The 14,137-nt window shown below is 39.7% G+C and overlaps 1 protein-coding gene across 4 annotated transcripts in view; it reads left to right on the forward strand.

The window, feature by feature from the left end:
- VCAN (versican) overlaps positions 1–14,137 on the forward strand; it is a 113,443-nt gene that overhangs the window by 34,126 nt on the left and 65,180 nt on the right. For all 4 annotated transcript variants that reach the window (XM_082783544.1, XM_082783546.1, XM_082783547.1 and 1 more), the window contains exon 6: positions 6,923–7,216. In XM_082783544.1, coding sequence (XP_082639670.1) covers positions 6,923–7,216 — 294 coding nt within the window. The remainder of the gene's footprint in view (positions 1–6,922; positions 7,217–14,137) is intronic.

Consider the following 14,137-nt stretch of genomic DNA (forward strand, 5'->3'; position numbering starts at 1 on the left):
CTAAAAAACATGGGAGAATACTTCTGGGAAGGATTTAAAATTTCTGACCTCCTAATGATAAAAACAAGAATGTAGAGTCAATATATCATTAAATAGGCACTTGGCATGGGCTCTTACTACAAGCTGATTCTACATTCATTATATTTCATTGCATATTTCATTGTACTAAGTGTTAAAAAACATTTAGAATACCTTTAAATGCAGGAGGTGATTTATTAATAAAGAGCTTAATCTAAAGCAACTCAGCTCCAAATGTTTGGATATAAGTCTGAGGTTCTCCTCACACCTCCAACTGAAAAGTGTCTGCACCAGTGTCTTCTACAGGATACTCCCTTGAAAGGAAGTGGTTGATGAGGATGGAGGTTCTGTCTTCAGATAAGGTTGTATATGATTCATTTGATACTGCCATGATGTCAGAAATGGAGACAAAGTGAAATCTGCTTGCCAAAGCCCACTGATGAAGTGAGGAGCCGTGAGAGCATGCTGCAGAGCCAAAGCACAAACTACTCCATGTAGCATCATCTTCTGGCCAAAGCCAGTTAGAAGCCATATATGTCTAATAAGCATATATAATATGCAGATGGGGAGTCATGCTAAGAAAGTTATTTTGGATTAGCTGTGGGGAAGATTATAAAGTCTCATTTCCATACACCATTTCCAGCCCCCCAGTGAGTGTAGGGAAGAAAAAGAAAAAAGGCAAAAAACAAAACCAGATGTCCTGTAAATACTTTCTGCTTAGTCTCACACGTTTTTGCTATTGTCATGGAAATTTGTGTGAGAACAATAATGATTTAAAAAGTCATAATCTAAAATACAGCTTCAGGTGTGAAGTGTCTTCTGTGTTTTGGGCAGCTAAAGATCTTCTGTGGAGCCCGTTCTGATTCCAGAGCAACAATGAGATTTTTAAAAAGACATGGTCTTTTAATGGTCTTTTCTTCTCAGTTCATGACTTTTGATAGGGTCACAGCTTTTGCATTGGCTTCTATTGGATCCCAGTTAGAGGAGACTGAATAGGAAATAATGCCATAGTGCTTTTTTATGCACAATGTGGTATTTGAGCTCAGAACGTGACAAAACTTGTCTTTAGGGTGTTCCAAAAATCATGACTTATCAATGCTTTTTGTGAGAGTAAAGCACAAAAGGGAAAAAAAAAAAAAAGAATTCAAAGTTAATTTTTCCCCTTTGTATTACACAGTGACACTTCGCAACTACAGCAGAGCTATCTAAGGGTATAGCGGTTGCCAAGCTACTCGTCATGCTTGAGGGCAAGCCTGTGGGAGAAGCGTAGCCTTCCAGTCCTGTCAAGTGCAATGGATTCCTGTTCAGCATATAGTTTTGCATAAAACAGACTCAAGACAATCAGGAGAGCTTAATTAAATTGTTACTGATGTGTATCAAAAGGAATCGACTAACTTGTTCTAACGTGTGAGAGAAAAAGACTTCTTCATCTTGTCTAGTCTTCTGCTTTAAAGTTGAACCTAGCTACTTAGGTCTGTGTGCCAAAATGTTCAAAGCAGCAGAACTCTGTCTGTTGTCTCTAAAGAATACAGCTGAATGAAGCTGGACATCCAAAGTGGTTTTCCAGGTTTTCCTTTCCTAGAGAGCATTTCACCATAATCTGTGACTTTGTTAAGGATACCTCTTTACCAGCCTGGTGTGTCAGAGAAGCAGCCCTTATCAGCAGCAGGACAGAGGAATAGAAGTGCAGCTGAGACAACAAACCTTGTCTGTGCAGCTTGGGAGAGGAAGGCTGAGGCATGAGCTAGATTAATAAACAAGTTAACTGTACGTAGCCTCTGAGGACACTTATTGTGGTGAAGACAGATAATACTTTTTCCAGAGCAAGCAAGACAAGGGTAGTGGTTTCTGATGTCTTCGTGTATGTGTGTACAGGTGGGATTGATGCGGGCAGTATTTCTTCTTCTCTGGTACACAAGCAGTCTGATAGTCCTGTTGGTGAGTGTAGATGCCTTTTTGCAAGGGCCTTCTGGCTAAAGATAGAAAGAAATAAGGAGAAAATGGAAATTCTTGTGGGTAATTAGTGTTCTGTGAATTTAATATCCATCTGGATTCCCTTGATTTTTCTTTATGTCTTTGTTTACGCAACACTGAAAGTAGTGCAGGCTGTAGAATCTGAGCACCCAACCACGTGAGAGCACTTACATGTATTCCCTGTGTTGCTGAGTCCCAGTTGGGACAGTCATAACTAAGAGTCTTGTTACTCAGGGAGATTAATATAGGTGAAAAGGGGGATTACATTATAAATGCAAGGCTCTCCTAGTCATTTCTCCAAATGGGTTGGCTAATAAGGAGGACACTTCTTAGGTGGTTGACCAGCCACCATCAACACCACCTGGTGTGTTACCAGATCTGTAAAAGCATTCTGTGAGAAACTCCCATATTCTCTCTTAAATGTCTCTGCAGTTTCATAGAATCCTTCAAATATCTGTAAAATTTCTGTCATGTCAAGTGTAAAATCACTTGCACATGATACCTTCACCTGCCAGGTGTCAGCGCCTTGTACCTCATTTGGCTGATACTGGCACACTGCATGATGGCATGTGAAGCTGAGGGTATGATGCTGTGTTCTGGGGAAAGATTGCCACATAGCCAGGCTCGAAGAGCTCCTCTAGGAAGTAAAAACACACCAATCCCTTAACTGTGGTTTCATCTATGGGAAGAGAAATTACTGATGAGGTCTGTGCTGGAGGGCTACAGCTAAATTCATTACTTTTGCCCTAGTCAATACACGTTGTGTATTGACCCCCGGCTATGGTTCTAGCCTGCTCTTATTTCTGTGCTTGCTTTTAAGATGTATGATTCATGAAATTCACACCTACAAACATGCCCAGCTCAGTAAGATGTCTCTTGATGAGACAGAATAAGTGAAATACCCTTCAAAGGAATGAAGATTGCTATAAAACTAGCTGATAAGTCAGTGGATCTAAAGTTTTTTTCCTTAGGGCTGAATCAGCTTTTGTCTTCAAGGGAAAAAGCTGGCTTCTTCATGTAGCTTGATGTATTTGAAAGAGAGGGGAGAAGGAAAGAGGGGAAAAAGACATGTCAGGTGTCTGTTTTAACCAGGCAAAACAAATCCATGTAACAGGAAAGTTCTGGGGGTTCTTCAACTGCTCTGACCACCATGGGTGGGCAATTGACCTGAAACTTGAAATTAAACAGTTACCAGGAATAATACACATTACTTTGTTGTCTGCAGTCTAAACACTGTCATGGTCTCCATTTTGTTCCCTGGAACTGTAGAACTAGTTCCTCTCCGTCTGCTGGTCTAAGCCCTGGGGTTTGCCTGCATAACACTGCTAAGTTCCTTGGAGTGGACTACAGATATAAAAACATTGCAGATAGATTTTAAATAATAATAATAATAATAATAAATCTGCCCTACTCTGGTGTTTGTGGCTATACCATTTGTTTATCAATGCTTTTCAGAGTTTCTTTGGGGTACTCTTCTAGTCTTTTGGCTGAGGAATGGAGATGCTTTCAAATATCATCATAAAGACACTTTAAAAGACTGATAGGAGCAATCCTCTTGCTAAGTATGGAACCCACTCTGCTGCCAAAAACAGGAATAATTTTTACAGGCTACATGTATTAAATGCATGTTCAGAGAAGTAGGACCAGCATTCTTTTTACATACTATGAACTGAATTTCCACACTGCTGTGGGACACTAATCATGTCAGAAAGGTAACATGGATAGCAACTTATCTCATCATATGGATGGGGGAATTCTGTATGAGTTTCAATTACATAAGGCTGGTTTTAGGAAATACAAATCTTTTACATACCCCTAAATTCCAAGTGATTGCACTGGTATACACAAACAGTAGGTTCTGACAAATTGCCTCTGTGCTCTCTGGGTCAGTATATTCCTGAAGTGCTGACTTCTGTGCATGTGGTGTACATGACCATAGTCTGCTCAAGGTGCAGGAAAGTTTGTGCAGACTTGCTCATCACATATTTTTGGGCTGCTGCAAATGAAATTGATGCTATCCAGTTGATGAAGCATTTTGAGAGTTGCTTTCTTCTCAAGTGCTTGACAGAAAACATAAACTTTTTTATTATTATTTATTATTATTATTTTTTATTATTATTTGTAATGTGGCTTTGGAAGAAGATTGCAGAAAATTTATAATGAAGGGCCTTTATTAAACCCATGCTTTATTTTATTTATTTGGCAATTTGTGCCAACAATTATTACATATATCAAGTGCACACTCAAACAAACATATATACATTTATTTTGTTTTCATACTGGACAGCCAAATTGCAGAGTCATATCTCCTAGGATAAATTCCTGCTATTCCTGCAAACCACTCTTTACCCAGAACAACTGCAAGCTGCTATGTTTTAACATGTTTTTACCCTTTATTTTGTCATCTACATTCCTGAAATACACGAATATTTACTTGTTATATGATGGAATGGCAATAAAAGCAGTTTACTGATCACTCTGGTACCTTTTTGCATTCCTTGTGAATTTAACCTCTTTATTTATTTATTTATTTATTTATTTATTTATTTATTTATTTATTTATTTATAATGTTAAACTGCCAAATGAGTGGCAAAGAAAAAAAATTACTTTGGACTTTACTTGCTGGACTGTTCTGGTTAGACTGCATTTTTTCTTAAACATGTGGGTGTTTTAATCATTTAGTTTTTCTGGTAGAACACCCTTTGACAAAGATGGTGTCTGCATGAGAGCAGCCGAATTCAGCAGACAAACAAAATAAATTGCTGATGGTACAGTAGAATAGATTGAGTATAAAGGAAGACATACCACCCTTCTTTTAAAATTTCACTGCCCTCAGTATTGCATAAACAGGCATGTTCAAAGGCAAATTCAAGGTATATTTCTGTATAAAACTCTGCTTGTGCAATTTGGATAGGTAAGTCTCTGCAAAATACTCTACAAAAGTACAGTTTGAACTCTGTGTTTTGAAATCTCATAGCAAGACAAAACTGCTCGCTAAGTTTCCTTGCTTTAACAAGTTGCAGGTATCATCTCAGAGGATTAAATATCCACAACTTCAATGATATTATGCACAAACTTCATTTGGAGGAAGTGATCCAGATTAGTTGATGGAAAATTTGCTTGTTTTTAATCTTGCACTGTTTACCTGTTTTCCTGTCTTCAGTAAGTTTCTCCCAGGAAGAATGCTGTGGGATTTTTTGACATTATTTTATTTTTGATGCATCGTATTTATTGCGAGAAAACCTATAAAATACATTGTTTCCCTTGTCTTATTTTGTTGTCTACCTGGATTGATATTATCTGCTTTTTAATTGCAACAATTTTAACTACTAATTTCCATATACACCACAACTGTTGCATGGCTGAAGAGTCGTCAGAACAGAAGGGGCTGCTTTAGAGTGGTCTTTCTGTGCTCCGCTGTTTCATGATATTTGCCATGGGGATGGTGTTGTGGGATAGCTGCATCCACCATTCTTTATTGGCCATAATACCAGATCTGCCCCTTGATGCAGAAAAAGCTGTCTTCTGCAGAAGTGTTTAATAAAAAAGTGCATTTTCTTTATGGTCTGGAGAGCTGAATGAAGCACTCTGGCACTTCTGAGAGGTGAATGATTCTTCACTTTCCTTACCTTAAAGTGTGCCTTATAGACGTGCTCTGTCCCTCAGTAGCTACAGTACTTTACCTCTAAGTTGGACACTCCCTACAGCATGCATAAAGAAACTTACCCAGTGGAATTGATATTACAGCTGTAATAACAAATCAGAGTTTCTACCTAGGAGGAAAAAGAAAATTGGCATGTTGCCTCCTTTCACGCTTGCATTCCTTTCAAGCTCGAAACAAGCGTAATATTGAAGTGAAAGAAAGTGCTTGGGGTGATGTAGTCTGTCTGCCTTTTGCTAGGTTACCCTGAGACAACTGCTGAGGTATGGCAGATTGCATGTCCCATGTGAATTAGCAGTGCTGTCCATTGTGTTCTGGTCCACCGTACAAGGGGTGGGGAAGAGAAGTACCGTCTGGTAACAAATATTTTGAATTTGCTCTGTTTCTACATCTGAATGCATTGATTTTAGGTCTGAAGTCTGAATAAAAACTAGAAAGGAGTCAGCTTACTACTTCATTCCCAGGACACAGACATCAGAGCCTTGATTTCATTTATAGTGTTTGGGTGAACAAGGCAACAGATTCAACTGCATAATGGCAATTTGACTTTGAAGTAAAATACTTGACATGCTATTTGTTTTCTTTCAGTTTCCAACTGAGAAGTTATTATTTTCAAATTACTGTTCCATGGAAACTAAATTATAGCAGGGGCAGTCTAGATTAATTCAGCTTTTCACACAAAAAGTGCTTTGTGCACACAGCTTGCCTAGTGCATTCCCTCACCTGTGTTCCCTGTGGGGCAAGGTCCAGACTGATGTAAATACAACATTCGAAGTTGCTGCGGAGCAGCAGTGAAGAGCATTTGCTTTGTGTGTGTGTCTCAAGTGAGATTCTAGTGACGACTAAAAAGGTGAGGTAAAAGGCTTGCAGATGTAAAGGATTTGTTTTACTGAGAAAGTAAATTCTGTTGGACTGGATTTAATTAGCATAGTTGAATCACAAAGTCTACTCTAACAGAGGTCACAGAGGAGCTTCCAGGCTCCTGTTACCTCTGCCTAGAGACTGGGGAAGGGACCCAATCTCCAACCACAATGTAACTCATTGCATAATGTTTGTATAAAAATAATTGTACTTTGAGGTAGGCACATTTTCATAATGAAATCTGACACTTTTGATTTTCTGAATATCTGCTTTTTTGAGCAAAAGTGTAAGCAAAAAACTGATCAAGCAAAATTTGAAAGCAAACTTACAGGACAGGAAGAGGGAAGCTAAGTTGACTTGATCGTGGAATTTGATGCTCAGTCTTTGTTATTCTTTTCTTCCTCTAGATGAAGTGGTTCATGTTTCCGTTCCTGAGAAGCTCACCTTCGAGGAAGCTAAAGAGTTGTGTCGGAAACGAGATGGCGTCCTTGCTTCTGTTGGGAACCTGTATGTTGCCTGGAGGAATGGCTTTGACCAGTGTGATTACGGCTGGCTGGCAGATGGAAGTGTTCGTTACCCTGCCTCGGTGGCTAGGCCCCAGTGTGGTGGAGGTTTACTTGGGGTGAGAACCCTGTATCGCTATGAGAACCAAACAGGCTTTCCTTACCCAGATAGCAAGTTTGATGCCTACTGCTATGAACGTAAGCGTTTTTTTAGTTATAATTTTCAGTACACTCACCACTCTAACCCTGAAAAGCATTTAATATATGTTTTGTTTCAGTTCTTGCGGTGCACATCAGTCTTTAAAATTTGTTTTATCAGTATGGCTTTGAAAAAAAAATAGAGGAAACCAAACTAAAACAAATGTCCTAAAGTAACATTGGCAGATAGAGGCAAAATTTTAAGGTAAGATTCCAGCCTGGGTACTGTTGTACTTATGTGGAGTGACACACCATATCCACAATCAGCCTGGGACTGTGGAATACATAATTCAGTGCCTGATTGCACCCTGGTTTCTTCTGTGTAAAGCCAATGAACACGAGAACTGAAGAAATGTACTTGACCAGATAAATGATTATCATCTAGCCTGATGCTCTGCTTCCAGTGATGGCAGTAAGACAGGCTGTTTACAGAGTGTGTACAAGCCAGGCCTTTTTCAGGTCTCTGAGATGCCAGTGAACTGGGGGCTATCATTCGATTCAAGACATTTTGCCGCACCATATATTTTAGGCTTCTACAGTAGTTATAATTACTCACCTAATGTTTCATGTGTTGGTCAACCAGCACTGCTCTAAATTGCCTTTCTTACTGCCGCTTCTGTTCCTCCTGGTATTTTCAGAGACATGTCAAGTATTTACCACATCCACATAGTAGATTGCATCAATCTAATCCAGACCTCCTCCATGCCCGTCAGCTTTCCTTTGTCTTTGGGGTAAAATATTGCATTGTAACCTCTTCCATCTTCTATACTAGCAGCCTGGCTCTGCTATTATGGTGCAGCTACTTCTTGAACAGGTTCCATTTGTCCCAGAAGGTCCACCAGCTTCTAGTAAAGCTGAGCTTCTCTTCCCTATAACATCATCTTACCTCTGCATTATAGTTGTAGATCCCTGCCTGTCTCTTAGGCCTTCATGGAACTGACCGTGCTTCTTATGGCACCATGGTGGTCCTGGCCCCATCTGCCCAGCCTTCTGCAGAACATCCCTCCTACATTTCCTTCTGTCATTAGTGATGACTACTTACAGCTCCACTTCCCCTACACCTCCAGATAACTTTTCCATGCATATCATGATGTGCAACATGTGGGCTGCTGTGTAGGCCTTTCAAATATCACAGACCAGCTAACTGTGTCTATTAGCAGAGGAACCCATCACCTTGTTTCTGTCCTTTAAGATCCCTTCCATCACAGGACTGTTCCTGATGCAAGAGGACACTGATTCTATTGGAAGGTGGGTCACATCTAGATTAGAGTGTGTCTTCCCAGCTAAACATCCGAGGACTTGCAGCCTCCTCAGCAGCATAAGGAGGTTGGACTACTCAAGAATTTCCCTGGAGGCCTCTCTGATGAAGTTCCTTTGGTTGCAAATGGTACTATTGGCATTAAGGAGTGAAGGCAACTTGTGTTGAGTTGGTCTTTAACTAAGAAAATAGAATTTGTAGGGGGCTCAGTCCTGTGACTTGTTTTATCAGTCACAAATGCTTGAAATGTGCATTGTGTACTGTCCCCATTTTTGTGGATGATGAGCGAACTGCAGCCACAGATATTTCCAACTCAGGCTTTGAAGGCTCATTTATGACCAAACCTTACTGTCTAAGAACAAATCCTAACATCTGTTGTAATGTTATGCTCTGACTGTTCTCACACATTCTTACCTGCAATGTTTTAAATTATTATTTTGTGTTGTTCTTTATTGCTTGTTGGAAAAAAAAAAAAAAAAGATGTTGCAAAACTTTGCATGTGGAAGTAGTGGAAGTAGTCCTAGTGGACATCAAAGGAACTGCATGAAGGAGTAAGGACTGATTACGTTCAGGAGTGTTTGCTTTAATCTGCAGAGCAGAATTTTGTCAAATCACTCCTTCTGTCCATTCCCAAAATTGTCTATGATTATTTGTAAGTGTTGTGGTTAAAATTGACTAAAGTGGACATCATTCATCAGACTGTCTAAAAGGCAAAGAAGGGGGACTTTGTGGTTTGCCTGTAGTCTAGTCTGTAGGTAGGACAAATTCCAAATTTTCAACACATTAGTGTGAGTGAATTTCACCCCTTCCAAACAACATGTACCTTTTCAATGTACTTTCAGAGAGTTTTACTTAAAAAAATAATAAATTAATAACATACCATGTGTCCTAAAAACATCCTTGTTAAGAATCACTCTTTCTGCAAACTGTTGCCCTTGTTTCCCAGAAAATAAATATTTCATCAGTTTGCAACCCAAGGATTAGACAGACTATGATTATGGATCATTTTACAAGAAAAGAAAAAAAAAGGAAACAGAACCAACATAATTTAGTAGAGGCCATGCTTGCTCTCTAGCAATTTTAATTGCAATCAACATTACATCAGACTTAATTAAATGCTGTTTGTTAGATGACTCAGGTTTTGCCAAATACACCTCCTTTTGTGCAAGGAAATGCAGAAGTGCAACGCTGTACCGTATGCCCTCCTTCAGAATGCCTGTCTGCCATACATTTCTGAATTTTTTGATAACTTTCTCTCTCCTTCTCAGAAGGTACTCGGGATCTCACAGCAACCAGCTATAATTCTTCATTGCTTTTGGTATAAGATTTATGCATGTGGTGAGTAATGAGACGCACTGCCTAGCGTCTTGGTCTTTCACATCTCAGACAGCTGTCTGAACAGCGACTGCAGAGCGAGCCACCCTCTCCCTTTTCTGGTGCAGAAAAAGAGGGATTAAAAAAAAAAAAAAAAAAGGCAGTTTAGCTTTAATTTTAGGTCCTTGTTTCAAGTCTTCTTTTATCCAGAAGTTTTCTCTATCACTTCCCAATATTCAGTATTTTCAGTATTCTCAATTTCTTCCCAATATTTCAGTATTTCAGTGTAGTAACATAACACATGAAATCCTCTGTTGGCTCTGACTTCTTTTAACTCAATATGAAGTTTTATGCAGTGGTTCCTACAGTGCCAAAACAGTCCTCTCCAAGACCCTGATTCTTTACAGTTATTTTCAATGCAGTGCCGATAGCTCTTTCTGTGCTCATTAGGTGTCTCACATTACACCATTGTACTTTCCTCATCACCTGAGTACCCAATCATACCAGCAGAACACTTCTGTGGCTGAAAAAGAATAAAAGAGGGAGGTGGCTACATGCATTTATGGTCTGCTGAAAGGAAAAACAATGAGTGCCTCTGTGGATGAGGAAGGTCGAAGCTAGCTATCCAGGTAGCACCAGTGCCAAGGGTCTGCAGCACAGATGTTCATGCACTGACCTCAGTTTTTACACTGTCCCTGTATAGTTTCCTCTGCCTCCTGTACGAAAGCCAGAGAAGTTCCCATTGACCCAGCTTCGAGTGCTCTGGCCACATGCTGCGTGTTTCTTTTGAAGTGCAGTGGCAGTGATTAAAGACCTACTCTTGGTGCTTTTACTTGTGCTGCGTAAGACTATACTCCCTGAGTAAGGCCACCAAAGCAAATGCCACCCAGCCCTAGAAGGGATGAGTAGCACTCAAATTTACATGTACTCTGAAGGAATAGGTCTGTGGCAGAGCAGGCATCTGTTTTAACCATTACAAAGTTTAATCTTGCAGGTAAGAAAGGGTTTTTCTTCAGCCCTCCTTAAAATCTTCACTCCTATCTTGTGATTTAAAGTCTCTTTGATGGAAAATCTAAAAACACTAATTTTAAATTGCAGTTAAAAGAGACCTCAATCAGTGTTTTGAAAATCTGAATTACTTTTAAAAAGGAGTCATAGTGATCAAAATATATTAAAAAATATTAACTGGAGCAGTAAATTAAAACCAGTAGGCACTAATTTCAACAAAACAGCCAGTCTGGACAACATTAACTGTAAGCTTAAATTCAGCATTTTAATGTCAGCTGTTTTCTGGTTACAAAGCTACCCTGTGCAAAGTGTCTTGACTTTTGGAAAATAAAAGTGGCCCAGGATAATAATACATGATTTAAAATCTAAAAATCTTGTTAAAAAATAAAAACCTTCTTCACTTTGATCACAGATTTTTTGACTCTACAGAAACCACATGGCCCTGAGTTTCTGAAACATTATCTGTGTGTTTCATCTCATCCCTCCATGACTTTTGCCAGACTTCTTAATTCTTTTTTTTTTTTTTTTTTTTTTTTTTTTTTTTTTTAAGAGGTACCTAATCATGTATCTGATGAGCCTTGAAAACTTTCTGGTTGGACACATGATTAAATACTTGAAGCTCCTTGGCCTCCACGGATGGCCTTCATCATCAGAGGAAAAGTTTTTCAAGTGTAAAAATACAGGACTTCTAGTCACAGTTTAAAAAAAAAAAAGTAAAAAAGAATTAAAGGTAGAAGAACAGTTGTAGAACACTGGTTTTTATTTATAAGAGAATAAAACAGATTCAGTAAAGAATACTTCATTTTTAATGGGTACCTACTTAATGTTTAGCTGCTGCATGGAGCTATAGGCTATTTAATCCTGTCACCTATCCTACCCCACATCTCATCAGGTTAAATTCATCAGGATAAATCTTGCCATGGACTTCAACAGATGTTGGATTAGGCATTTTGTACTACAGCATCTGTAGAAAAATTGTGCTCCAGGAATGCACTATTGTGCACAGAAATGCAAAGCAATATATATATGGTTTTTGTCTTACATACTGACAACAAAACTGAACTAGATGAACTACATACAGAGAAGTGGTTGAAGTTTTGAAAAATAAATCTGTGTTTTGCTGAGAAACACTGGTTTATTAAAGCTGAATACTTCCATGGACCTGTATTGATTTCGGAGAACCTCTCAGCAAAACATTTTTTGCTTGACTCAAAACATGTGTCTACCATTTTGGAGTCATTTTTCTGGACTGACCATTTTGTTTCAGATTTGCTCTTTCATTTCAACTTTCTTTTTCATGCACCTTTGCCATTTCTCTTTTTGTATGATTTCATTCTAGCTGGAGATTAGAAAATTCCAGTTCAGAGACAGATACTGCATGTGGTCATCCACAAATGGGGTCCATGCTGTTTAGATTGCTCTAATACAGCCTCATTAAGAGTGGCTTCGAGTCCTCTGCTGTTCATGACTGGGGGCCTGCTTGTTTGCTGCTTTGTCTGTCTAATGCTCAAAATCAGAGTGCATTTTCACAAAGGAGGCAAAGGAAACAACAGCCTTTGTAATACACTACAGTCTAGGACTTTGAAAGACAAAAGGGTAAAATAATTGTCTCTGTGAAAGCCTCTCGGCTGCCCAACCCATAACATCTTCAACCTGAACCCCCTGTTTCTTGCCAATTCTCACTAGGATGTGGGGTTTTGTAACCTAAGGTGACTTGAAAGCAGTGTTTTGCTATGCAGGCTCTTGAAGTGGGGAAAAAGAAAAAAGTCCTCCAGCACGAGCCACCACAAGCACAAATTGTTGCCCAGAAACATCGAATGAGCATGACTTGTACGGCAGCAGAAAGGATAAAATTTTTAGGCATAACTCAAAAGCTGGCAGAAAAATTGTTGTCCTCCCTTTTGCTGCATGTGACTTAATTTGGAAAACTTTGAATAACTAGGCAGATCTATCCTTCTCCACAGCAACCGTCGGTAGCTACATATCCCAGCTATTTCCTGGATTAGAAGATTATTTCCAGCCTGATGTCGGGGACAGTATTAGGGCGTATCTGTGCATTTTTTATCAGTTTTAGAAAGACTGCAGAATGCTGGAGACATTAGGCACAGTGATACTCCATAAACAGTACTGTAAATCTGAGGAAAAATTTTTTTTAAAAGTTCATCTTAGGAGAAGCACAGTAGAGTAGTGAGAATATTAAAGCCAGCATCCTCCACCACTTCACAGCTCAGTCTAGTATCAGGATGGTCAAAATACCTTTGAAAGGCAAGCATTTGAATGTGATGGCACTGACCATAGAGTATGCAAGGCTGTTTGCTCAGCTTATGCTTCCATTTCCTCTCAGTAGAGTTGAGGTCTTATCTACACACAGTTCTCTGGCTTTTATTATTTTGCTGAGGTGGTGGATTTCAGTTCTTCTCTCACATATGCTTAATGAGACCTACATAGCCGCAGAGATCTCCAGAAATAAGTTGGACCAGGTTCAGGAGGAATACATTCCCAAAGCTCTCTGCAGGGTCTGTAACAACAGGCAGACATCTCAAAGGCTGTGCGCAATAACAGCTTCTAGCGTGTTTCTTATCCCATCCTGCCACGTTCACATGGTGGAGGAATTGTGAGAAGCCATGCAGGCCATGCTGAAAATGGGCAAGAAGGCCTCAACTTGTGCCACACACTTCTCTAGTACCTGGCCCATAGAAGGAGCAGGAGAAGGAGGTGGTGGCATGTTGTGAAGCATGAAGACAGAGAACTTGGTTTATTAGTCAGCCCCCTGGACCAAGTCCTCTAAAAGTGATCCAGCTGCAGCCCTTAGGTGGCTCAGGAGGTATAGCTTCAGAGGGATGTGCTGTTTGTCAGCTAAAGTGAACATGCAGTTCCCTGAGTGATTTCACAGGTGGGTTCCTGGAGAGCATTCCCTGAGGGCAACCACTGTGAACTCAGGGAAAGGGTGGAGAAAGGGGGACATGGTGGCAGGCATTTTCCTTTCATTCCCTCAGATAGCTCAGAGGACCAGGAAGCAAGGGTGGGATTAGGAGCAACAAAGGGAAGAGGTAAAAGATCCACTCTTTAGGTATTTAAGTGGAGGAAAAATAAATTGTCTTTGCTCTTTATTATCTGTGCTCACTGCTGTGGGAACTGTGTAACTCATGGGACACACGGGTAATTTGTCTCCTTTCACAACAGGTGGGGAGAGCAAAGCAGCAAGATTTTTGGTGTCAGTTCCTGACCAAATGACAACCTCAGCTCTCTTCATTCTTCCATCATTTATTATTATTACTGCATTCAGAAGACAAAGATCGTTGGTGCTGGGACACATATTTCATTAGGAAGAGCTGACTAAG

This window comes from Aythya marila, assembly GCF_965140915.1.
Source record: "Aythya marila genome assembly, chromosome: Z".
Classification (NCBI taxonomy): domain Eukaryota; kingdom Metazoa; phylum Chordata; class Aves; order Anseriformes; family Anatidae; genus Aythya; species Aythya marila.